The sequence below is a fragment of the Copadichromis virginalis genome, linkage group LG4 (assembly GCF_057382275.1).
Source record: "Copadichromis virginalis isolate Kocher_CV1m ecotype Utaka linkage group LG4, C_Virginalis_male_GT1.1, whole genome shotgun sequence".
NCBI classification, from domain to species: domain Eukaryota; kingdom Metazoa; phylum Chordata; class Actinopteri; order Cichliformes; family Cichlidae; genus Copadichromis; species Copadichromis virginalis.
Window position 1 is genome coordinate 14,547,241 of NC_140621.1, and position 26,295 is coordinate 14,573,535.

Here is a 26,295-nt window from a genome sequence, read left to right on the forward strand (position 1 = left end):
GCTTAATCCAGAGAAACTGAGAATAAAAGTTTGTCTTTGTCCATTTTTATTGTCTAATTTGTGTAGACTTTATAACTTCATTTTAACAGGAGCTCTTATTGTACACCTAAAGAGCTGAAAGCAACATCTTCTATACTTGTTTTTGTTTCATATGCACAATCAACGTCTTGTTTTATGAATGTGAAAGTTCATTTTTACTTTCCAGTTAAATCAAAGTCATTGGCAGTTTCTCAATGCCCATGTGCTCGTGGTGAGAAATGTTTAAACAGTTTTAAAAAAGCGCAGATAAAGCGACAAATTAGAAATAAACACAAGGTTTGCACTGTGCGCATGCGCAACACGGAGCCCTTGACCCGCTTTTCTTCTTCTTCGCCTCGCACGCTGGCAGCTTTCAGTAACTGCTTTCCGTCATGGCGGCTCGTGTCCTGCAGCAGTGTGTCCGCTCCTTTGCTCGGCCCTCGTTGAGGCTTTGCTCCAGTAACCTCGCATTAAGAGTCACTGCCGTCCAGGCGGTGGCCGTCCACCGACCTCTCTCCTTCGCAGCAGACAGCCGGAGGACGCGGTGGCTCGTCCAGAGCCGGGTGAGTCTCCGGTAACATTGAACCATCGCGGCCTAGCCGCTGTGACCTACCGATGTCTTTCAGACCTGCGGAGCCAGCCTAGCCCGCTGAGAGTTCACGGTGTCACACGAGCAGCTTATTTCGCTTTGAACGACTCTGTGTTGTTGTGGCAGAGAAACACGAAACACGGAGGCGTTTGATTTTAAAAACGGGACAGCCATGTTTGCCCTGTTGGTTAGCTAGCTAGTTAGCAAAGTCGGTGATTTCATTGACAGACTTCATTCTTTATCTTGGCATTGCACGGCTGATTCTGGCTAAACATCGGGTACTAATGTGCAGAAAGGTAAAAGACTGTTGTAGTGCGGATGTTATAGTGTATTACGATAAGTGTGTTTGTATAACACAGAAAAAATGTTACAGGTGTTTTAGCGAGCTGTGTGCAGAGTTGTAAGTGAACACTAATGCGCTGATAAATGCGTTTAATTGCAAATTTAGTCAAATGAAACCATAACGCAGTAATTACAGACGAGATAATAAAATCAGCCACACATTAAAAGCTTCAGGACCAGCACAGATTTCTTCTTGGTCAAAGTTCCGTAAGATTTAAGTTTTATTTTGAAACTTGGATAAACCTTTTCCAGCCTTTACATCTGTACTGTTGCAGTGTACTGGAAGATATTGCATCTTTTCACACTGTATGTAATACACACTCACTTAAGGCAAGCTAATGTACAGGCTGCATGATCACAACCCCCCACTCCCTTCTGCACTAAAACTCTTCCTTCTTCTTCTTCCTTAGATCCCCTCGGTGGGTGTGCTGTGCCGACAGTACGGAGACCTGCCCCCCCTCACTCTAGAAACCATCAAAGAACGAGTCATGTATGTACTCAAGCTCTACGACAAGATCAACCCAGAGAAGGTGAGAACAACAAGAGACCTTCAGTGAATTCTAGCTGAAACATGTATGAATAGAATACATTCGCAGGCATCTGTGAGGTGAAATTAGGCAATCGTGACTCATCCCTGTCCAGAATGGCTCATGGAAATTGTTTTTGAAAAGTTTACTGATTTTAATGTATTGAATTTAATAACAATTAGATTTTTAACTTGGAAAAACAATCTAAAATTAATACTATCATTCCTCATGTAGATTTGGTTTTGTTTTTATTTTAAAGCACCCTGAAATGCCTGTAGTGTTTGTAAGTTTCTGTATAAGTAAGCTTGGATTTCTAACGCTCGGGTTGGTTTCTGTTCCACAGCTGCAGACGAGCTCTCACTTCATGAAAGATTTGGGTTTGGACAGCTTGGACCAGGTGGAGATCATCATGGCCATGGAAGATGAGTTTGGTGAGAGCAAACCTCTTTATACTGCATAGAAAACTATTCCAAACTGTGGCTTTAGGTATTAAGTCAGCAAAAGAGATGTTTCTGACTCCTACGATGCCTAAAGTGCAGATTGTGACTGCTGTTGTACAGCCACAGTGGGAGTATGTGGATATGAAACATCAGTCTTGCAGTCTTCCTGCCTGTTGAGCGTCTGCAGTGTCAAAGTGCTGTCAAGTTTGTCTTCAGAGGGTAAATGCGACACTGTGTGGACGTCCCACATAAAGCAGGATATGCTCCGATTATATCCTGTGGTAGAAACACTGTAGTACACCTCATTCTACAGTATTTATTGGATTTATCTTGAAAATTGATTGAGAAGGTTGCAGTTTGTTGCTTTTTACTTTTTGACTTGTAATAATTCAGCTGATTTATATAATCTGTTTGGGAGGTAAATTTTAAACAGGGGTGGCTGTGGATCAGGAGATGGAGCAGGCATTCTGCTAATTAGTAGGTTGGTGGTTTGATCCGAAGCATCTTTGGGCACGATACTGAACCTGAAACTTCAGTGTGTTTGTTGGAGTGTGAATGAGGCGTGCTGTTAGTGCTTTGAGAGAGAAGAATTAAATCAGAATCAGAGGACTTTTTCTTATTTTGATCAGTGAAGATAATAGACTAACAGCTTTTAATATGTGTGACCTACAGTTGAGGACGTAGTACCAGCGAGATGTTTGTGACCATCTGTGCAGAAAGCTGCTTATTCGTCCAGCATTATCGATGCATGTCACATGGCTTCTTTAGCACACGCCGTAACCAGTAACTTGTTTGTGCCGCAGGCTTTGAGATCCCAGATGCAGAAGCAGAGAAGTTGATGACTCCTGAGGAGATCGTACAGTACATCGCAGACAAGAAAGACGTTTATGAGTAATATGCTCTGTAGCACACCAGAGGCAAGTCACCATCAGGCCCCGTTTTCTGTCTTTGGTCACACGTTGTGTCGGTGCTCAATTTATATTCCTTTGTGCCCAGATAGGGTCACCTCCACCCACCCAACAGGAAGTTCTCGTGAAGCAGATGAGCACCAAACAGTTTCCTACTTCAACTCTTGTGTCCATTATGGCGACGTTGGCTTCAGCTGTCTCGTGTTTGACTGTATTTAAATGAACATGTTCAGGAGAGCTTGGAGATAAAAAAAAATTAATATTAAACAAGATTATATCACTGGTTTGCTTTGTTCTCATTTCAGCTCCGCCCTGTGGTCCCATGTACAATTTGTCATTAATAGATCAATAAAGACACATTGTACACTTTCGTGTCTGCTGTTACTCCGCTTTGGGTCCAGTAAAAAGGACCCAGATTCAGCTGCACTTCTTTTAGTTTGTTTCCACTGGCTGGGATTTGCTATAACTATCCATCTATTTTCATTTCTCATCTACTTTGGGTTGGAGGTAGACCGAAGCTTGATGCTGGGAGGTTCACACACCACCTGCATCCACTACTGACCTGTCAAAGGAAAAAAGCTCCCAAAAATACAGCTTAAGCATATAAGCCTGTGGTTTCTAGACTGTATATAAAGCTAAACTAGCTCCACATCATTAATCAGTAAATACTTTAAACATACAAAGAGCTTTCATCTGCAGAACCAGAAGATTAACTTCAGCTCCATCCACCAGCAGCTCAGATAAATCTGTTTTCTCCAGGCCAGGGGTCTCCAACTCCAGTCCTCGAGAGCTACTGTCTGCACACCTGAATAAAATAACTGGCTTGTTATCAAACCCGATGACATGCTGAAAATGTTAATCAACCATTTGATTCAGCTGCATTGGAGTACGGATGCATTTAAAAACTGCAGGACAGTAGCTGTTGAGGACTGGAGTTGGAGACCCCTGTTCTATGCAATAACCCTGTTAGTGCACTGATTTAAAGGTAAGCTTCATGTTCCCTCACTCTTTACCTCGTAAGATGAGGACAAAACTACAATAAAGACAGTTCTTGAGTTTTAATCTTGTGTCCACACATGAAGAATCAGGTGCCATTGTTGCAGGATGTTCACACAGCTGGGACTGAAGTGTTTTTATTTCAGTACCCGACCTAAATGCACCTTTACAAAAAAAATAAAATGTAACCCTTTAAAACCTGGCCAATTAAATAATTGCGAGAAAATTCTATTGTGTGCTTCGTGAACCTCCTGATGAAAAATTAATAAAATATGAAGTAAAAAAAATATGCAATTTTATCATATTTGTTACATCAGGTATGTTTTTGTGGTGCAACTTTTTTTTTTTTTTAAAGGGAAAAAAATAAATGTAGAAGTCTCAAAAACTTGCGTATAAAATATGATACTTTGGTTTAAAGGGTCAAAAATAAACTCACAACTAACACATTTACACAATAATAAAATTAGCAAACCCAGCGTGGGAGTTTACCGAAACTGAGTTCTTTCAATTTAAGACAGATTTCTATAAACCAGACCAAATTAAAAGCTTTTCTTTGAGTAACCAAAGCATTCAGAGGGCTTTAAAATCCTGATGTCACAGGAAACATCACCTTGTCTTGAGAGATTGTCCAAGCAAACAAAAGCAGCAGCTACTTTCAGCTGCTCCCTCATTTACAGCAGCATGCCTGCGTCTTCTGAAGCCAGAGATGCTGTTGGGAGCACGAAGCAGAAGTTTTCAGTCACACGGAGAGAAATAAAGACTCTGGGAGGCGGCCGCTGTGTATTAGTCTTTTATTGAGGGTTGTACCCAAGTTATACAGCTTTGTATGCTGGCTGCAGAAGCCAGCGGGTTACAAACAGTAATTCAGTATACGAGTACAGCCAACAGAAGACCTACTACTCACTACTCTACACCTTAGTACAGATTCTCTTAAGAGCAGTAAAATCCAGAAAGAAATAAAGAGGAAAAAAATACAGAACAAACCAAGCAACAAAAGGAAGGAGAATAAAAGGATTAAAATGAAACCAAACAAGTAGACAGCATCAGAGGAGACATTCATTATTAGAGCACACTGGAGTTGGTTTTTTATACCATTAATATCAGGCGACTTCGTTTATTTTGTCAATTTTTATACCCATACAAATAAAGATTGTCCTTCAAAAAGTGCAGATTCCACCGAAGTTTAAAGATAAAATCCTTTGATGACCCGAGGAAGACATTTGAAAATAAAAAGGTACTTCCTGTTTTTGTTTGCAAGAGAGGAAGACGCCCCCCTCGTTGATTATAGACACTGTACGATTATATTCTCATATATATATTTTATATATAGTTTCAACAGTCTCCCAAAGCGATGTGCATAATAGGTTTACAGGTGATCCAACTACACACTGGATTGATAGAATCTCTATAAAAAGAAAAAAAAAGCACTGTAGTCGTGTAAAATTTGCAGTTTCACCGGCCTCGCTCGAGCTGCGAGAAAAATCGACAAAAATGGACTTTTGCAAATCTTAACCTGTCCTCCTCCTGCTACAACTGGCCCGCCGTTTGCTAGGTAATAAAGGTTTTTCAGTTTGTATTGTTATTATTAGTAGCTGTACTAGCTGTACAATTTAACGATGGCACGACACGTTTGAGGAATATTAGTGGGAATCCCATTTCAGCGGTTTTTACTCATTTTTTTGGGAATTTTTTTTGTTTTTGTTTTATTTAAAGACAGGGGAAAAAAAGAAGAAGAAAAACCCAAGGTGGACATGTAAGCCTGGGTTCAAACACTCCACTGCATAGTCTCTCTGAGCGACACCCACCCTTTCCCCGATAAACCCACCCTTCCCTCCCCACCCGCCCACATCTTTGTGCTGGTTAGACTAAAGCTTTTCAGGGTTTGTTTATGTGTTCATACTAAATGTAAAACGACAAAAAAAAAAAAAAAGACAGCAGATTCTCACAGTTTTTGTATTTTTTCTTTTTTCTTTGTTTTTTTGTTTGTTTTTTTTCTGTTTTTCCTGTCAAAAAAATAAGCCTTAGCGCTTTTTGATCGACTGTAGGAGCCGTCAGGTGTGTTATGATATAATATAGCATTTACTCACAGGATATTTAAGTAAAGAGAAACACAAAAAAGTCACATTTTTTTTTCTTAAACATTAAAAAGTAGTAGAGTATCACCAGCCAGCTTCCCTCCTGCCCGCTACTTCCTTTTCCTTTCCTTCCCCTCGTCTGGCCCTGTCGGGAAGCTGCTTGGCAGCCCTGGGGATTGTACATTGCTCGTGGTGGTTTTCACTTTACTAAAAAGGTTTTCCTCACATCATCCTTTTGCAAATGACTTTTTAAATTTTTTATTTTTTATAATCTTCAAGCATTTAATATTGTCCAGCTTTTTAAGTACACGTATGCACACGTACACAACTACAACCAAACAACAACAAAAAAGGATTTATCCCTTTCCTTCCCTCCCTCGATTTGGCATGATGATGTATTCACTCACTCACACACACACAAACAGTCTCACGCAGGCTGACAGTAGATACAAACACGATTATGGAACCAAAACAGTAACGACATTATTGAGAGGCGTTTTCCAGACGTTGCTTGTCCCTTCTCTAACAGCACAGCAATGCTGCCACCTGAGCTGCTGATCTGGGGTCAGCCTGTGTCCCGGTAATAGTTAAAAGAAAAAAGGATACTGAGGATGGACAAAGCTGCTCTCAAATCAGCGCCAGGAACGACAGCGCTGCCAAAAATCAGAATGAACAAAGTGTAAAGTAATGTCATTGAGCAGTAAGGGAATATAGACAGTTGAGAGCCCACCCTCCCCTCCCCCCCGCCTCCGACCTCCTGTCAGTTATGAGTCTCCTCTCCCTGTAGTTAAGCTTAGGAGTTGGAGAGGAGGAGCTGATCCTGGATAAGCCGGCGAGGAGGCAAAAGTGCAACCCTTTATCCCTGAAAAGCCAGGAAGAAGCAGCCAATCGCGAGTCCCGTCCCCTCCTAGCCTCGTTTCAGTCAAGCGACACCACGGCAACAGTGACTGCTGCTCAATTTCTCCAAAAAAAAAAAAAAAATTTACAAATTTTTTTTGTTGCCCCTCATGCACGTTTGAGGCTGCGCTGTCTTTTATACTTTTACAAACCGTTTCAGCTACATTCAGGCCCAGCTCAGAGCCGGAGGTGCACCAACCAAGGGAGACCAATAAAGCACCATCTTCTCAAATCACAGTACACACACACACACACACACACACACACACACACACACGCGTGCGTGCGCACGCACACACTCTACCCTGTCGAATACTCACAGGCGCACCTTCTCCATCAGAGAGACCTGAAAATCTAAAAATCTGTCTCAGCTTTGCTTTCGGCCTTTTTCCTCTAGAATCCACCCAAGTGCAAAATCCAAGTCTCCTCAGTTCAACGTGTCAGACTAAAACTAACAACAACAACAACAACAAAAAAAGCTCAGATGTTCCACTTGATAACAACTGTTCAACACAACGACAACAAATACAAATAAGAGATATATGTAAGTATGTATTTATATATATTTATAAGCAAAGAGATCTGGAATTAAGTAAACTAATTTTTTTGTATGATTGAATTATTTGGTAGAGCGCGGTTCAATACTGGCACACATCACTGTCAAGTCTGGCTAATACTCAAGGTTCTGTCTCACTGCGTTTGCTTTGAAGTTGTTAAATATTCACGGGCTAAGCTTAAAAAATAAAAACCTAAAGCTTCTAGTACTTCTGAAATAAAAACCTACATGAGAGAGGAGAACTGGGGGGGGGGGGGGGGGGGGGGGGGAGACGACACGCACAAACACGATGAAGAAAAGATAATTAAGGTCCATGGCTTCGCTAATGCTGACTCGTCGTTCATGCACCCCTCTGACACTTCTCTCCCCCCCATGACCCTAACAAACAAATTGTGCATCAAAGTAACTAAACAATCACTGGTAGATAAATCTGTTATTCTCTTGTTGTGAAGAAAAACGCCACTGGTGGATTTTACATTCACGCTGTTCTCACACAAAACCTCCACAATTCACATTCACTCACACTCACACACACACACGTACGTCAGGAACTTCAGATGAGTACCCCACCTTCCCCCCCTTTGCCCCAAAGGAAAGAAAATAAAACAGTACAATACAATCATATTCATTTTGTAAACAGGTAGAAGCCACTTGACTTGTTGTTGCATCTTCGGACACAATTAGGATCAAGGCAATGAAATGTGGACGACTTTTTTTACTGTTAAAATATTTTCTTCAACCAAAACGAGAGTTTTTTTTTTTCTGATTTTTGTTTTTCTCTTCGTTCCATTTTTTTTTTTTCAAAACACCATTTGTGGCAATGAGAGAAATTAAAAAAAAAAAAAAAAAAAAAAAAAAAAAAAAAGGAAAAGCGAGTAATGTTTGTTAAACAGCTAAAACATTGTGACACATGGTCGAAGAGGGAGAAAAAAAATAAACGCCTCTCAGTAGGCCATGTGAATGCGAGAGGCTACAGTATGCATAGATACAGAGTCGCCTTTCTCTTGGTTTATAAGTCTGACGAGACACGACGATTTCCCCGCTCACAGTCACGCGCTCACGCATTAAACGATCCCCACTCTTGATTTTTTTTTTTTTTTTTAAACATCAGTGGAGTGGAGGAGGAGGAAGAGTAGGAGGAGAAGGAATGCCGGGAGTGTCCTCGACCTCCCCCTCCCCGCACACCTCACCTCCCTCCCTCAAAAGACAGCATATTGAAAGCAGTGTGTTGAGCTTCTCCAGCTTAAAGCAGTTATTTGGCAGAGAGAGAGAGAACAAAAACGAAAACTTACAGACCTTTACATAGTTTTCAGTGCTAGAAGTTGTATTTTCCTTTCCTACAAGGAGTAGTAGTTTTTTTTCTTTAATTCAAACTACAAGGGGGGAAAACTGGCTTGATTTCCTGAGAACCATTGCTGGTTATTTAGCAGACAAAAAGAGGAATAGTTCAAAATAACCAACGCCATGGCCAAAAAACACTGATCCGAATTCCCAGAGTTACAAAGCATCGTCTTCATCCTCAGTAAGAGTTGTTTTTGTTTGTTTTTTTTTTTAACTTTTTCTGTTTTTAAAAATTTTTATCTTTTTTTTTTTTTAAAGCGTTTTGAAATTTTTTTTTGTGCATTTTTTTTTAAAAATTTTATTCCATCTTCTCTTTAAAATGAAGAATGAACACACTTTCTGCCTCCCAAGTCTTGTAAACAAGAGGTTGCAGTGTGGCACCTCCAAAACATTGAAAGCCTATTCTGAAAGTGCTGTTCCCCCCCTCCCCCCCACTAAAACCTGCCTGCCAGGGGGCTAATGAGAAAGGGGGGGGAGGGGCTTGCTAGATAGCCCCCGCCTCCCTATATTAGGATGGGCGGGGCTTACTAGTCCCAGCTGCGGCTACAGTCCTTTGCACTGCAGAGCTCAACTTTCTTTAGTTTTAAAACAAAATTGGTGCAATACTTTTAATGTCACTTGAACTATCACCAGATAATCATCCTAAGTCAGGTTTAATTCTTTAACTATCTGTTGATCTTGAACTCCACGACAACGCAGTAAGGTAGGCGTGCCAAGGCAGAGAGGAGCGCACACGTACTCATTCACAGCTCGCGCGCGCACACACACAGTAATTCTCACAAACACACACAGTAAGGACCTCAATGAGTAAACAGCTACACTGGAAAAAACTGGCTGCTCCCTCTATATTGCAGATTATACTGAGAAAAAAACAACACATTCAGTGCAAAGTTAAAAAAAAGCTCATACTCCAACATTGTCAGCAAACAAATGCAAAAAAAAAAAGTAAAACAAAAAAATAAAATGTTAAAAAGAATTGGAATTCAAATAAACATGACGAAAGAAACAAAAAATACATATAATAATAATGAGCTCGATTGAAGCTTTTTTTCGGTCTGAAAGAGCACTACCTGGAGGCAAATATCCATCCGTTCACATTATAGAATTGGCCTGCATGATTCAAGTATTCCGACTGATATGTTTTTGGGCTAAAACAAAGTGGACATATGTGCAGAGAGAGAAACGTAACTTGTTTTCCACAGGGGAGACCCCGTTTTGTTGAATATCTTGTAAATGAGAAGGAGTCCAACTAGTGCCATTGCATTTATAGAACTACATTTGTGTCTCTATTCTGCTGATTATTGATAATTCTCTACTGACCCTTCCCCGAGCCCGTTTCACTGGCGGGCAGCTCACATGGAGTCCCCGCCCCCTGTCAGGTGATCCACTGGGAGGAAGGAGGTGATTGGAGAAGGGCTGCTGATCCTCCCTGCCTCGGTGCCACTGGGAGTCCCCCACAGGCTACTGGAATAGTTGGGCCCACCCCAGAGGGAGGAGCTGTGAAGGTCGCTGCTGTTCCACTGGTTGGGTTCAGAAGCGCGGCTTGGAAAGGGGTGAGACTGATCCATTCTGCTCTGAGAGGAGCCGAGGGTCTGCCAGCCAGAGGAGGGAGTGGCCATTGACTGCCCTTGTGCAAAGAAACGGCTGATTTCCTCCTCGCTGGCAAACTCAGCCAGAATAGTAGTGTTCCCCAAAACACACCTGTAGAAACAGAGCAGGTTAGACAAGAGTGAGACTTTTTGTCTGTACACAACATCATATGGCTGTTTTTCCATCCATTTAAACAGCCAACTGTCCACTACTGCAATTCCCCACTTCATTTTGGGAGTTTTTTTTTTTTTTTTTTTTTTTTGGGGGGGGGGGGGGGGGGGGGGGGGTGTTATATGCCTGGAAGAATGCATGTGTTATCTGTAAAGGGGACATCTGACTGAGTGTCAAACAAATCTGTGATTAATCTGTCTATGACAAGTTAATTTGGCATCAACAGCCTGTTTTTATTCAAGGTCATCTGCTCTAAGAGAAGCTGAATAAATAAAAGTAAGAAGTGCCCATATTTGCGTGTGATGGTCTTACATGTGCAGGCTCTTCTGGGCCTTAGCGGCCTCATCCTTGGAGCTGTAGCATACCACAGCGTTACCATGTGGCAGGTTGAGGTGGAATGTGATCAGAGGGCCGTGCTGCATACACAGAGTCCTCAATGTAGAGCCGTCAATCTGGAAGAAGGGGAAAGAAAAGTTGAGTTAAACACGGGAAGTGATAAGAGGTGAAAAATATGTGAAAAAACATGGAAGTAATGATTGTGATAACGTTAACAGAATGAAAGTACAACTACCTGAGGTGTGAGATTTTTCAGAACGAGCCACTGGGTTCTCCCTGAGCTGCTGCTGTCACCCCAACTGGAACCTGTCAATACATACACCATAGAGTCAATCATCAGCTGGGATAGGATGCTAAAGCTGGTTTTGTGGTCAAGTTGAGGCTGCACAGGAGAGGAGCCGTGCATTTTAAAATTTATCGCAAGCTTCTCTATACAGTCTTGAAATCTTTTGAAAACAAAACAAACAAAAAAAACAACAACCCCAAAGTCTGTTCTGCTCATTTTGCAGCATGGAATTAAGGTTAAAGGGTGTGCTTCTCTTACCAGGTGTGTATCTGGACTCAGCGGTGCTCCAGCCCCCCAGCCTCAGGGCAGAGCCATCCCAGCCAGAGGAGGCAGGGCTGGGCTTCTGGCTGGTGAGGCCAGGCGGTGGTCTGGAGGGGGCCGCCACAGACAGCGCCTTGGGAGGCAGGGGGACCTTCCAAAGCTCATGAGCTAGGGAGGAGTTTGACACACTGCTGCCGGGAGACCACTTTGACTCACTGGGTCTGGCTGCAAGGCGAGAGCAGAAAAACAAAACCCGTTTAACAAAGATTTTCAAGTTTACAATAAATAAATAAATAAATAAGGTAAAGAAAACATTTAAACTTCACTAAAGCAGAGCCAAACTACACACCTGAAGTGCTTTGTGCTGTACTGGTGAGGGAACCGCTGTGGCTGGAGGCACGAATGGATGACCAGGCACTGTTAGAAGGCATCGTGGTGTTCAGTGATGAGGATGGCCCTGGAAACATCAGCAGGAGGGGTCAGTGTGGGTCTGTGCTACCATTACAGTTATTGGGAGGGATCTGGCATGTGCGTGGCCTACCGTTGTTCCTGTCCCTGAGGTGGTCTGTGTCGCGGACGGTGTTGATGGAGAGGTTGTTGATGACACTGCCGGGGGTCACATATGGGTCAGTCTCAGGGTCAATGTTGGGGTAACCTTTCCAAGGCTCCCCGGGCCGGAACTCTGAGAACAAAAAACACAGGCAGACATCAGCAGGGTTCAACGCAAACACTTCGGGGATTCTGGTGGATTTAAAGGCGTCTGTACCTGGGGGCCAGGTGACAGTGTTTCCATGGGGCGGGGGGGAGTTGGCACGAGGTGGCCAGCCATCGCCCACCGAGCCCATTGATTGGCCGGGAGGACTCAGGGGAGAGGGGCCAGGAGAAATTAAGTCATAGAAGGAGGAGTCCTCCAGACGCAGCCCAGACGACATAGCACCTGTGGGACAAACACAAACATATAAACCATTAAAGCCAGAGTTTAAAGTATGCAGTGAGAAAAAGTGTGGGGATGCTTTAGTCACTTTAAAGACCAATATTTTTTCACTGTTTACATAGTAAACACCTCATGGATACCTCCGCCAGAAAGCCAAACAATACCACAGCATGCAGTGTGACAAACTAAATGCTTTGTCTGTACCAGGTTTGCTGGTCTGCTCCGGAGGGTCGGTAGCCCAAAGTTTCTTCAGTCTGGACTGGGGTGGCTCTTTATAGCTCACTCCACCACCACTACCACCACCAACACCCATGTCCAGGGGTACATTCAGGTTAGAATTCAAGTCTGAGAAACAGGACAGAAGAGTACATGTCAACAGATAATCAAGAACTCTCTGCATATTTTAAAAGGTAAAACTAAAATGTAATCCCCAAGTTCTATCCTGCTCATGATCATCTTCTTACAAATCTGAGGTCTTAAGTGTCAAATAAAAAGTATCACCTCACTTCTCCACCCAGTCAAACTAGTTTATGATTAGGGTGCCTAATCTGTAATAACAGCAGTAGCAGTTGACTTACTTAAAGGGAAGTTGCTGAAGGATCCAAGAGTGGCAGCATCCTTCAGCATCTCAGGGGTGCTGTGGGACATGTAGTTATCCAGGTACGGCTTGAGGGGCGCGGCCGGCTTCAGCAGCGAGGGGTCCATGTGTCGTGGTGGCTGCATCGGTGATGGAGAGGAACCAATTGGACGTGTCTAAGGACACAAGGTGCACGGTTAGAGAAAGCAACCAAGGAGCTAAGACCACTGGGACAACGAGTGCAATTTAGTAGCACCCAGACACACACCTGTTCAGTCTGACGTCCCATAGGCATGGGTCTCTGGCTTTGAACCTTCTGCTGTTGCTGCTGGAGGAGAAGACGCTGCAGAGAAATAGAATAATGTAAACCCATCGTGTTGTTAATGTTACAGTTAGGAATTATGGCTCCATTTCTGTCATGTTGTTTTCATGTAAAAACTAGAAATAAAAATCTAAAGCTATACACTTCTTTTCCGCCGGTATTCACCTGTAATTGGTTGATCTGGTTGATCTGGTTTAGCTGTGACAGCTGGTTGAGAACAGCCATCTGCTGAGGGCCAAACAGAGGGTTCAGACCGCCATTGCCTCCCGGGTACTTCAACAGGGATGAAGGAACCTGAACAACAACAACAATTTGGGACTGAGTGTTGGAAAACAATCAGGAGTAACAGAGACAAGAACTCACTCTGAGTGTGACCTTTTGTGCGTTTTATTTTTATGTGGGGTACCTGAGCGGGCAGGATGGGTGGAGGCACTTGATTACGAAGACTGGGTTGAGGAGGGGGCTGGGACTGGGGGCCACCTCGGCCCTGTGCTACGGTGTTGCCGCCCAACATTGGGTTTACATTCTAATCGGGGGGGGGGAGACAAAACAACAAAGAAGAAAAATGTAAAACAGTGTAGAAACAACCCTGACAAACAATGAGAATGAACCACACAAGGTTAGACGCTTGTGTGCAGTCAAAACTTGCCATAAGAAAGAAAACAAACAAAAAACCTCCCCCACCATTTGAATATCCCATGACGTCCACTAGAGGGCACACCATTACAAAAAGAGAGCTATTTTTATGGATGAGGCTCAGAGCCAACATCAGTTTCTCTGGAGCAGAGTTAAAGTGGGAATTCTCCACCACTATTACCACGGTTGTTGAATTATTCCAGGCATAAATAGAGCCCATGCTGTGGATAAACATAATTTCTAAACAGGCTAATATCGTTAAAGTTACTAATAAAGCAGCCTGCTGTCGGCATTTTCTTAACCATAACTGCCTGAAAAAGTTTGATCACCCCCCAATCATCTCTCTCTCTCTGATGTCTTAGGTTAGGACTTCATCACACAGCTGTCCCACACCATAAGCAGTACTGCGGGAGAACAGAGCATCATTAACCCCCCAGCAGTGCTCTGTGTACACTTTTCTGGTGGAAACACAGCTTTGTATTCTTTGCTGCTCAAAGGGAAGACTGCCACCGGTAGTCTTGCCCCTACCTAAAAATAATGGCAAAGCTTTGGTATTACCCATGTGAGCAGGGGAAAAATCACTGATTTAATTCTTTCTTCGCATCAAGTGAAAAATCTTCATATCAAACAGGGAATTTCTAACGTCTCAAGACAACTCTCTCTTCATTCTTCTCCACTCACCTGCCCAGCAGCCCCAGAACTAGAGTGGGAAGCAGACGGCCCAGAATTGAGACAAGAGACAGACTGAGCAGAATTGGAGGGGGAAAGGCTCATGCTTTGATTGGAGGAGAGTTCATCAGAAGCTGGGATATCGTAAGCAGAGGGTGAAAGCTGCAGAAGCAAGGCCAGGTGCACAGCAGATGGACGGTAAGCACACAGGGACAGGAAGCACACCAGCAGCAAAAGAAGCACAGAGAGGGAAGAAAAAGAAGAAAGTTAATTTTTTTTTTTCAAAACCAAAGACAAGTTGAAGGTCGAGGAAAGAATCAAATGTGTGGAAATGAAGGAAATAATTGCAGGGAGTGGACAGTGTGGGGAGCAAAAGAGGTACGAGAAGAATGAGAAGCTAAAAATAAGGACGTGATGGTAGAAACGAGATAGCAGGATGAAATAAGAGTTAATAAGAAGGAGCACACTGTGCTAAAGGAAACGCAGCAAGCCAAACTGAGCCGGAACAGTTTGTACTGACATGTGCTTGCTTCTAGTGATAATGATACAACATGATGAGGAAAGAGTGAAATAAAACACTAGTTTTAGACCAGCAAGCTGCACTGCATTAAAACCCCCACTGTGAGGCACTGTACAGCCAGAGGCACACTTCATTCTACACCTACCCCACCATAACAGCAGACTAAGACATTGCCCTTTATGAGAATCAGTTATTTACCTCAAGCCTGCATATACAGCACAGCTCCGGAAAGAATACACCTTGTACATGTAACTCCGCTCATGCTTCTCCATACCTTGTCATAGTAAGAACTGCGATCCATGGTGGAGTCCTTGTGGAGGTGGTGCCGAGACCCAGAATTCTTCCCCATAACTCCATTGAAGTCCCCAATACTGCCCATGTCCATACGCTTGTCCTGCACCATCCCTGCTCCAGTCTTAATGGAGTCATCAGGGGAGTCCCTCTGCAAGAACGAAGCCAAGAAAATGTGATTACGGAGACGGAACAGCATAAATCTTGCATTCTTTGAATCAGGGCTTATTACATTTGAAAAACCAAACACTTCAGCATGCTTTAACGTAGACATGAGTCATCTGTAGGGCTGTTCGATGTAACGATATATATCGGATGACGATATAAAAGCGTCTATTGTTTCATTTTACGCTATCGTTTGTTTCGTGGTGTCGCAAAATAAACTGTTTACGGCAATATTTTTTCATCGTTTTGATGGTCACTGTAGTGGCTCTATTCATTTAAGTTCTCTCTTTCTCTGTATTTTATATAACCACACTACGGACGGACAAGCGCCTGTTTTTATGCGTTGTCGTTAGCAACAACAACGGTAACAGCATCGCGTGTCCGCTTGTTTATGTTCCACATAAATCTTTCACAATAAAGCTCAAGATCCTGTTGAGACTTTTCAAAATAAACTGAATCATGTGAAAGAGCAGATTATTTATGGATGAGAATTAAAAAAGAGCCGCCAGGTGCTAAAAAATAAACCTTAAACTCAAACGTTAGAACAGGCTGTGTAATAAATAATCACAAAGAAAACAGCGGCCTTTACAACTTATGTCTAAAAATGTATAGTTTCATGCATCGGTTAAAACACTCGACTCCAGCTACATGACGCCCAGCTGGAAACACTTCCCACAAGTCGAGGTGCCCGAGATTCACAGAATTTACAGAAAATGTTACATTTTTGTGATTTATATCGTTATCGGGACGATAGAATTCTTATATCGGGATATGAGATTTTGGTCATATCGCACAGCCCTAGTCATCTGGTGGAAAACTAACTTAACGAGTGTCTCATAGTGAATAGAAAGCTTTCCTCTGTACTTACAGCTTCTGTTTTTGCTTCCGAAACACTACTTTCATTAAGAAAGTTATCAATAGCTCCGTGTGTGCTAGAGGGACACAAACACAGGGAATATTTAACTGAATGATTAATAATATTTACAGAGAAGTTCATGCTGCTGAACTGGCCGATGAAGGGTTTCATCCAGGGATCATCCTGTTTGTTGACTGGTTTGTTCATCTGAAACAGAGTGGACAGAGGGGAGCACTGTTAGGACGGCTTTAAAAACTTCTAATAAATAAAGAAGACTCCATCCCTTTATTAAATGGCCTCATTTCAAATAGAAAAAAGTGCAAAGATGAGATAAATGTACCTTAGTAGAGCTTTTATGCTTGTAGTTCCAGGTGACTTGGTCATGGGATCTGCTGTCCTGTTGATTGTTGCTCCACATGCCGATCTCCACTTCCTCTTCCTGGTCCCAGCTATTTCCCATCTCGTCACTACACCATGTGTCCATGCGCTTGGGACCTGGAGCTATCATGAAGGGAGGGAGATGTAGAAACAGATTACTAGCAAGTAAATTCACCTCTTTTCTGCCACACTTTAGTCACACCAGACTGCTTATTATCTACAGATGTTGCAATCAGATGTTTGTAGGGTTTGCTTTGTGCACATACCAGACTTATGCTGACTGCCCCATCCTGACCCAGACTCCCTGCTATCCCTGCCGTCACCCCAACTGTAGCTCTTGTCATTGGGCTTTCCCCAGGCAGACGTCCCGTTGTCCACAGTCACAGGCGGAGCAGCACTAGGCTCCCCCCATGATGCGGATTCCTTCTGTTGGGGGTATGGCTCACCCCAACCTGAAGGAACAAATGAGATGATCACTATGAGGGTACAGTTTCTGTGGTTCAATCTACTTGATGTACTTAAACACTATTTAACATTTGTACAATTCCAATGTTAGGCCAGTGGGAAAGTGGGCTGCATCACATTAAAGGTGGCAAGACCCAACCTGTTTTCCAAATGTACGATAATGTTGCAATTCATATAGATTTCTCCCCACTTAGCTGAAACTGGAGACCAGAGCTTAGAGCAACACTCCCTGGGGAACCCTATATCCACTCACTTATGTAAGCAGTGTTTTTCTTCCACGCTTGTGGATATGCACGTGTCATTGCAGGACATTATACCCTTTGAAATGTAACAGAATGCATGCTCAAGAAAGGGCACGTATGAGTTCAAAAGGCTCTTGTTACAGCCGACCACCCAGGCCCGTTACTTTCTCCCTGCACAGGAGACGTTTGGGGAGATGCCAGGGATACCTCCCTGTAAAAATAGGACAGATCATGGGGTGGCCTCTGGCACTGATGTCCTGCATCTGACTTGGCTTGTTCATCACATATGCACGTATACACACACAAGAGGACAGACTGACACAAACAGGTAGATACATGTAGCCACAAACAAGCACATCACACAAATACACACAAACTGCCAATCAATAACCCCCAATCTATCACTCCATCCCTGTCCACTTGAGTGCATCAGCTGATACAAGGACTCAGAGGAAATTTTAACCAGTGTGTGTTTGCAAGTGTGTATGAATAAGCCTGAGCATCTGTTTTTGTTTGATTACACGTACATTTTGCAACACCATGAAAGTCTAATTTAGCTACATTTATTGATCATTTCCTTTAAGTGACCCAGACTTTTTACTTCACTAGGTAATAACTGAAATTAAGATGAATCAAGACCCATAAATTAATTTTCTCAATGCAGTAGCTAGGGAGAGGGTCCCACCCTTTCCAGACATCCACTTAGCGCCTCCAGTTAGCTCACTAAACCAGAAACCTTGAATAACCCTAAACAGCCCCCTCCTTTTCTCCTCCTCCGGCCCCTTCCATAGAATAGCTCTCCTACTCGTTTTAGTTTTCCCATCTCACATTGGAACCTGTCCTATTTCCAAGTCAGCAGACCATCTCCTGTGCTACTCACGGTCTCTCTAACTCTCTTTTCCTGAAACCCATCAAAAGCCTGCGTTTCTATAGCAAGCACAATTGGCGGGTGAACAAGAAGAGGAGGAGGGGGGAGGGAAGGGGAAAAAAAAGGCGAATGAGAGAAGAGAAAAATCGATGCTCTTAGCATTCCAAAGGGATGACTCAACTGGCTTTTCAAAAAGCCTTCAACACAGACAACACTGTAGGGAAAATGGGAGGGAATGACTGTACGTGTTTGGTCTCCAGCCATGCTTCTGTGTAAATTGATGTATGCCTTTGTATATATTTGTGAGCGCGTGTATTTACACTGGCTTTGCTTGCACTTTCTCAACCCTTTTAGGACTTCTTCTATCCATCTTAATGAGAGTCTGGGTTAGCCTTGTTCCTCTCTTACAGACTCCATGACGAGGTTTGCACTTCTACCATTTTAAATACTGCCCCAGGCTCCTGACGTAGGTGTTAAATCACATTAATATATTTTTTTAAAAACTCAAAGACAATCTGTGCAAGAATTTGCACATTTTGATGATAAGTTTCCACTCTGGCTAAAATAAAGTGGAATATGTGATTAATAATATATGCTGTAACCTGGCAAACCACATTTTTGTGTGAATAGACGACACAATGAAAAAGTGCGAGTCTGTGGTGTACCGATGTTTCCACCTGTTTTAATGTTGTCTGGGCACGTGCATGCATTCTTCTATGCACAGTCCTTTCCTGTTCTCACAGTCAGGAATGTAAAAGCCACAACTGTGCGTGAGTATTCATATGGTGTGCAAACATTATCCAACCTACCAGAACCGGAGCTTTTGTCCTGGTTAACATGCTGCATTGACATGTGGGTTGGGTGGGACTGGTGCTGAGGGGAGGGGCCCACAGCTTCCTGGTCTGGTTGACCAGTCCTGTTCCACATGTTGACAGACCCACCGCTGTATTTGCCTAGGAGGGAAAATAAATACAATTTTATCAGCTGAATTTATTATTTTATTTTTTTAAGTGGAAACAAAGCTAAAGTCTCCGTTTCAACTTGTGTCAAAAGTGCAGACTTGAAACTATAAATCAGTTTAAATTGTGCTGACAGACCAAGTAAAACCAGACTTGCGGCAAATAATTCCCATGGCAACAACATGGCATTTGGTTGTTTAGGAAGAAGAGAAAGGTGTGGGAGCAAAAGAGCCATATTGATTTCGAGTGTTGAAATGTGAGATTTGTGACATTTTGAGTGTTTGGAGTGTACAGTTAGTGTGCATGTTCTGTGCTTGGTGTGTAGTCTACTTGTTTGATTTTGTTGTGCGTCAAAACAATGAGGCGACTACTAAATGTCACAGATGCTTGCCAAAAAGCCACCAAAGGCAGATTGAACATAAGACACACCCTGGAACTGGATGGGAAATGTTTCTTTTGGAGTGGCACAAATAACTTGTGTGGCATGTTTTTTTGACACCTGGTTGTTTTGTAAATAGTTGTACACAACAACAAATGCCTGAGACACTGCCTGCAATTTAATGCAAATAGTTGCATTGAATTTTGTTATTTGCAAAATTTGTACACAAGTTGTTGAAATTTACTGTTTATATTTGAATTTCAAGTCATAAAAACAGATAAACATGCTTATGGTTATTACAGTAAAAAACAAACAAACAACTTTCTTACTTGGATTTTGTGTTTTTACTTGAGCTTTTAGGTCCAGGTTAGGATAGTGTCAAAAACAGAAAAACTACAGTTAGATGTGAGGTTTGATGAAAAGACTGATCACAAACAAGAGAAGTTAAACACTTTTAAAAGGTGAAATATAAATCTAAAAATCAAAAGTAATTAGTCATCAATTATAGCCTTGAACCCAGCGGGTTGGGCAAACTTGCTGTAAAGTGAGTGTCTACCTGGGTCTCCCCAAGCTGCAGTTCCATCATCGATCTCCATTTTTCGGCGGATGGACTCTGGAGAAGGCTCTTCCCACCCAGTCGACACTTCCTCCTTCTGACCTACTGTGGGCATGGGGCCTCCCAGCCAGCCTGTGATACGAATAAATGAGTGAGTAATCAACTTCTGGTCCTCCCACTGAAAAGTCTTTTCTAAACAGCGTCAAGTCTCTTCCAAAGTTAGCATTAGATGCGATAACTACCTGTGGGCTTGTTTTGACCTTGACTGCCTCTGGACATGTTGGATTCAGGACCTTTTCCCCACTCGTTAGAGGGCTTAGGATTGGGCTCACCCCAGTTCTGGGCTCCAGTGTTGTTCTTCGATGGCTCAGCCCAGCCCTGAGTGGTACTCTGAGGTTTGGGTTTGAGGACTGGCTCTCCCCAGGTGGAGCCTGGATTTGGAGTGCTCACGTCTGGAGTATTTGATCCACCGCTCCCCACCCAGGTGTTACTGCTGCTGGTGTTGGTACGGCTCGGCTCGCTCCAACATCCAGAACCAGACCGGTCACTGTCGCTATCCCAACCTACTGAGCCTGCGCCTTTTTGGGGCTCTCCCCAGTGGCTGTTGGAGCTTGGTCTGGTGGTTTCTCCACTGGCACCCCAGGTGTCACTTACATTTGCACTGCTGGAACCCCAGCCCTGCTGTGGTTTGGAGGTATTACTCCAGGTACTGGATCTAAAACAAAAACATGGGTTTACCTGAAGCCTTTAAAAATATGCCAAGCTTTGAAGCTCCCTCGCTCTCTTTCTTGTATATTTATTTAATTTGATCAATTACCTGTCATCTTTGTTAATGTTGTTGCTCCAGGTGTTGCTGCTGCTGTTATTACCCTTGCAGCTGGCTCCATCATCCCAGCCGCTATGCCCAGCTCCTCCATTCAGTGGGCTTTTGCTGTCCCAGCCAGAAGTTGGTTTCTGCTCTCCCCTGCCAGAACTTCCTGTATCTATGCCTGAGCTGCCTGGCCCACCACCCCAGCCTGCAAATACAGGAAAGATGCATCACTTTCTGTCCTTGTATTATCTAATTTTATTCTTAATAAGATTTATTTATTTATTTTTATTTTAAAAATTCATGCAAATTACCTCCAGATGTCTGGGAGGGAGCTGCCGGTGTCGTTTTGCCCCAGCCGGAGCTTCCACTGCTAAGCTTTCTTTCATCTCCCCTGGTGCCCTGGTTCTGATTGTTATTTGGAGAATTGACATCCCAGGCAGTGTTCTGCCGTATGGGCGTCTGTCCCCATCCAGTGTTGGACAGGACCCTCGGGTCCACTTCAGCCCGGACCAGAAGTGATAGTACTGATGCAGGATTGGGACTTTTTCTGCTCCTTCCCCCCTTTGTCTGGATGCTCTCTCTGTCTGAGCTAGAACGGCCTCCGGAGCTCTCACCGCTTCCCTCGCTTCCCCCAGAGCGACCCCAGCCTCCTGTGACACTCCCCAAGCCATGGCTTCCACTGCCTCCCACTGCTCCTCCCATTCCCATGGCGTCATCCTCCAGGCTTTTCCAGCCATTGTTAGAAGAGCTTCCTTTGTGACTTCCAGCATCTGAAGGGTTGTTACTAGGCGTTGTGGAAGACGACGATGAGGACAAGGACGCACTGCTCCCCCAGGGGCGAGGTATTGCTGCTGGGGGCCCCATCGTCGTTTGGTTTCCATTTCCTGCTGTTTGGCCTGTAGAGCCAAGGATTTGATTTGAGCCAATGCCACAGGACAAGTTGCTCTGAGGCTGGTTTGGGGTGTTGGAGGGCCCCTGGTCCCAGCGTGGGGCCCCAGTGTTATTGTGGTTATTATTACTCTTATAAGCAGCAGTAGAGGGGATTTGGGGGTTCACAGTGTCTGCATTTGGGGGGCCCTTGTCTACAGGGTAGGTAGCTGCGCCCCAAGGCGTACCGAATGCCCCACTGCCCCCCAGTTCTCCTTGGGGGTGCTGGGGTGCTGACGAGGGGTTTCCATTGGCCAGCGGACCCCCGGTCCCTCCTCCAATGGAACCCCAAGAACAATCCCCGCTGAGTTGGGGTGAGGCGGTAGAGTTTGGTGGACTAGAGGTCATTGTGGCATTAGTAGTAGTAGTAGTAGTATTCATTGTGATAGTGTTATTTGGTCCATTGGATTCAGTGTTAAGGTTGGTAGGCTTTAGGCCACCATTTCCACTGTTGCTGCTTAATGTACCATTATTCACCTCGGTGTCTTGCATCATACTGCTGTTGTCTGGAGCTGCCATGCCGCCCCAGCCCAGCAAGGGGGCCTGCTGGGGAGCCATACCTAGTTTGGAACCTATCCCCTGAGCCTGTGGAGGCCGTTGGCCCTGGGATGCTGGATTTGGGATTGAATTTTGTGGCCAGGCACCATGGTTGGCATTTGGGTTTAAAGTGTTTGGGTTTAACCCTCCATTGATGCAGGGGGTGCTTCCGCCAGTGGGGATCACATTGCTGCCTGAAGGGGTGCCCCATACACCACCGTTATTGACAAGCTTGTTGTTGTGGTTGCTCATGTTATTGCTGCCAATACTGTTGGACCCAGCCATGGAGTACTGTGAGGGCTCAGACATGTTATTTCCATTATTTGCACTGCTGATGGTTTCCATACCTGCGCCAACCACCTGATGACTGTTGCCATTGCCATCTCCGTTCATTGAAACGCTGACCATCATGGCAGCATTCCCCAAAGAAGAGGTGGGGGAAGAAGTTGCAGATGACGAAGAAGCATTTGCTGACATCATCATCACTGTTGTAGCAGCAAGATTCCTCTCTGAGCCGATTGAGGAACTAGAGTCTGCGTCCATGCATTCTGATGCCGACTCGGGGTCTGATCCTGATCCACAGCCAGAAGAGGAAGAAGAGGATGAGCAAGAAAAAGATGAGGGAGGCCAGACGGAAGAGCTGGTTGAAGAAGGGTTATTGGGGGTGTCGGTGCTTCCGTCTACTAGGGCTTTGCCCCAGTTGCTGTTGCCGTCACTGCTGCAGGGAGAGCCAGACGACCAGGGGGGAGGCTCATACTGCGAATCCAAGCCAGGATGATCCAGACCTGGTGAGAGATTGGAAACAGAAGATATTGTTTGAACACGGAAAAAATAAAGTTAAAAACACATCATTAGTAACATTTACCAAATTTAAAAAACTGAGGATAATTAAATCCCTCAAAGTTGCCTATATATATATATATATATATATATTTTATTTATTTTAATTTCCCTCCAAGCTTCAGCTGCCCTACTGTTCTGGATGTGCTCACTGCCAGGGCTGAGCTTGGACACAGCTGCCACCATTTTGTAACCACAGCAGGACCCAAAAGCGTGCCAAAGCAATAAAACTTGGATTCAGTGAGGTGGAGGATGAGCATCAGCAGGAGAGAAGTGATGGAGGGAATAGGGGAGACGGCAACAAAGTGTGAAAAAAGGAAATACGGAGGAAGAAAGAGGGGAGCAGTTGGCAAAGGAAATGAAGTGGTGGCAACTTAAATTATTCAGACTTTTAAACCCTTTTCTCACCCAAAATATAATAAAAAAATAAAATTAGACCTGGCATGTTTCTAAAATTAGACTGCATAGAACAATGCGATACAGGTTTCTGTACAAACACCCATTGAGTCTCAGATGTGAGTGGAAAAGCAACAGAAAGTAACTTTACTGTGCAAAGAAGTATCAAAGGAAAATTTTATTTAGACAGCCACAACCAGGCTACCACAGACTACGGCTACGTACCAGGCTACGGCATCAGCTCAACAAGGCACCGTTTTACAATCTGAATCAGAGCTTACAACATTCTTCATTTAAAACAGCAGCTGCCCTTTTCTAGCCATGTTTCTTCACCAGATGCCTGAACCTAACCTGGTAACGTGCGAGTCTCTTTAACCAAACGGCTGCCCACTTGGTCCCAACTTAAAAGTCTCTCAAACATAAAATGGTTGCCAGCTCTCGCTGCTTATCGCATTTGCTTGCCAAGTCTTCTTTTCCACCCTTTGACACCCACTTTCTCTCTCATTCATCTCTCTCTGTCTCTCGTATGTCAGAAATAAAATTATCAGCCAAGGTCAAGTCAGACTGAGTCTAACTCATCTGATGATTGCTCAGAGACTAAAGAAGGTACTTGAAGGAGGACTGAATTGCAGAAGACAGAGTATCAAAGAAGACCATGTGTAGTCACCTGTTTGATTAGGGGAGTGGCTGACGGAATCCCGAATGGGAGCCATGCCTGGAAACAGAGGAAAGACTGTCAAAAAGGCTGAGGGGCAGAAAACAGAGCAGAGAAAATGTTAGAAACAGTCATGGCAAAAAAAGGAAAAAAAGAAAAGAGACAAGCAAAGACAAAAGAAAACGAGAGCGTGAAAGTAAGAGCTTAAAGTAAGACAAGTGCAGAGGGTTTAGTGGTGAGATGCTGTTTTCTGAATCTAAGTTAGCAGGTAAAGGTGGTTATCCAGCTCAAAGGAATTAAAACTCCCCATTCGGCATCTTAACAAAGATAAGCAATTTTTTTTTATAAAATAATACTCAGGATCTTTTCCTTTTAGCGCTGGTAACAGAATGACTGCCGACCTCTAAGTAGCAACAAATAATCTTATAACATACATTTTTGTTGGATTATAACCATTTTTTAGAAATGAACCATCATTTTGGATGCAGATGAGGACAGCTGCCACTGTGAATCAATTATAGCCTCATACAAATTTCACAAATCCTCACTTTGGCAGAACAAGAGCTAAGACATCAGGAGCTATGAGCGAGAACATACCTACATGTTAATGTTCAGTGCCATTTAAATATAACAGCATAATCGTTTTCTTGCTTTATTTAAAAGACAATGTTCTTGTGTGTTAAGCAAGTGACATCTGTTCCCTTTTCCTTCTCTTCACAGGTTACCTATAAGTGCCGCTGGTGGCTGTGACACCTGGCTGGGCAGGAGGGCGTCCCCGGGCTGACTGGAGAACAGGTGACCTCTGGATCCCAGGTCGAAACAGGGGAGGTCAAACGTCAGAGCTCAGAGAGCACAGCCTCAAGGGTCTGAGGTGAAGAGGCAGGGCTTGTCAGAGCGGGCAGCAGGCTGATCAGCCCCCCTTGGCATCGCTGAGGACTGTACGTGTGCGTGTATGCTATGTGTGGGGAGGGGAAAAGGGGGGAGGTTGAGTAGAATAAGGACTCTGTCTTGACTTGGTATGCTCTGGCACTGCAGGAACAGAAAGAGAGAAGAGGAGAGAGAAAAATGTGTGAATGCTACAGGATATATCCATTTTAAATCATTTCAAAAAGACTCTGTCAGCAACTGGTAGGGATGGGAACCGATTATCAATATATTGATATGATAAATTAGTCATTCAGATTTTATATCGATATCTATTTTTGATTGCCATTGGATTCTCATTGGCTCTTTTTTGAGAGTAACCACCATTGCAAAGCAGCAATAAAGAAATTCATGCACGTTATTTGCATGTTGTGGGTCAAATGTTTGTGCATGTTTGTTGAGCTACTTCTTTTTGTGATCAGTGATGGAGTCATTACTCAAAAGTAATTTTTACACATATTACACAGAACACTTTTCTTGAAAGTAAAAAGTTATTTTTAATTTATTTACTCCCAGACAAAAGCAATTAGTTACACTACTCGTTACATTACTTTCACGTTACTCTGTAAAATTACTGAAACACATCATCTCATATTCACCATTTAACAATATAAACCTGAGGCTCCAACCCCCCACATACACCAACAAAAATCCTTGAAGACACATCTCTAAGACCTTTCTCTGGGTTTTTGGCTAGCTTAGTGTTAGCATGCTTGGCAGATGCTTACAAAGAACTAAACTTGTGTTAGCAGCATAATGCGGTCGTTTCTGTCCGGGATGCAGTTTTCCACTCCATCATTTATCTTGTCCTGTTGTGCAATAAAAATAAGTGTCCGTATCTCTAGACTGCATCGCTATTTTCTGGGAACCGGTTTTCTACAAGAACCTGTTCTCGATTCCCATGCCTACCAACCACTAAACCACAACATGCTTAAGGCACATGATAACTACCAGAAATCCACTGCTCCTACAGTCAAAGCCTCAAGAGGTATCGTTTTGGTCAAGCACAGCTGTAAAGGAAACATGGTGGCTACCACTTTCCCTGAGCCACTGTA

General features: G+C 43.6%; 2 protein-coding genes across 7 annotated transcripts in view; one reads left to right on the forward strand and one right to left on the reverse strand.

Annotated features, from left to right (window-relative positions):
* Positions 1-351: 351 nt before the first annotated feature.
* On the forward strand, positions 352-3,107 carry ndufab1b (NADH:ubiquinone oxidoreductase subunit AB1b). The gene is made up of 5 exons (XM_085453745.1): positions 352-581; positions 1,360-1,479; positions 1,820-1,907; positions 2,720-2,833; positions 2,917-3,107. The coding sequence occupies exons 1-4, from the start codon at positions 411-413 to the stop codon at positions 2,809-2,811; spliced, it is 471 nt and encodes a 156-aa protein (XP_085309871.1). The 5' UTR covers positions 352-410; the 3' UTR covers positions 2,812-2,833; positions 2,917-3,107.
* Positions 3,108-4,596: 1,489 nt separating this feature from the next.
* Positions 4,597-26,295, reverse strand: part of LOC146711057 (trinucleotide repeat-containing gene 6A protein-like) — a 39,819-nt gene continuing 18,120 nt past the window's right edge. For 3 of the 6 annotated variants that reach the window (XM_085453746.1, XM_085453747.1, XM_085453748.1), the window contains 25 exons: positions 25,042-25,345; positions 24,329-24,376; positions 21,273-23,210; positions 20,968-21,166; positions 20,393-20,865; positions 20,151-20,282; positions 19,924-19,947; positions 19,066-19,209; positions 16,948-17,133; positions 16,644-16,804; positions 16,433-16,510; positions 15,266-15,433; positions 14,484-14,633; positions 13,573-13,692; positions 13,332-13,460; positions 13,113-13,187; positions 12,846-13,020; positions 12,472-12,612; positions 12,100-12,270; positions 11,875-12,015; positions 11,683-11,790; positions 11,331-11,558; positions 11,022-11,092; positions 10,763-10,902; positions 4,597-10,390 (listed from right to left, as the gene is read on the reverse strand). In XM_085453746.1, the coding sequence (XP_085309872.1) occupies positions 10,042-10,390; positions 10,763-10,902; positions 11,022-11,092; positions 11,331-11,558; positions 11,683-11,790; positions 11,875-12,015; positions 12,100-12,270; positions 12,472-12,612; positions 12,846-13,020; positions 13,113-13,187; positions 13,332-13,460; positions 13,573-13,692; positions 14,484-14,633; positions 15,266-15,433; positions 16,433-16,510; positions 16,644-16,804; positions 16,948-17,133; positions 19,066-19,209; positions 19,924-19,947; positions 20,151-20,282; positions 20,393-20,865; positions 20,968-21,166; positions 21,273-23,210; positions 24,329-24,374 (5,547 nt within the window). In that variant the 5' untranslated portion in view covers positions 24,375-24,376; positions 25,042-25,345 and the 3' untranslated portion in view covers positions 4,597-10,041. The remainder of the gene's footprint in view (positions 10,391-10,762; positions 10,903-11,021; positions 11,093-11,330; positions 11,559-11,682; positions 11,791-11,874; positions 12,016-12,099; positions 12,271-12,471; positions 12,613-12,845; positions 13,021-13,112; positions 13,188-13,331; positions 13,461-13,572; positions 13,693-14,483; positions 14,634-15,265; positions 15,434-16,432; positions 16,511-16,643; positions 16,805-16,947; positions 17,134-19,065; positions 19,210-19,923; positions 19,948-20,150; positions 20,283-20,392; positions 20,866-20,967; positions 21,167-21,272; positions 23,211-24,328; positions 24,377-25,041; positions 25,346-26,295) is intronic. The other 3 variants (XM_085453749.1, XM_085453751.1, XM_085453752.1) reach the window with 3 other exon arrangements.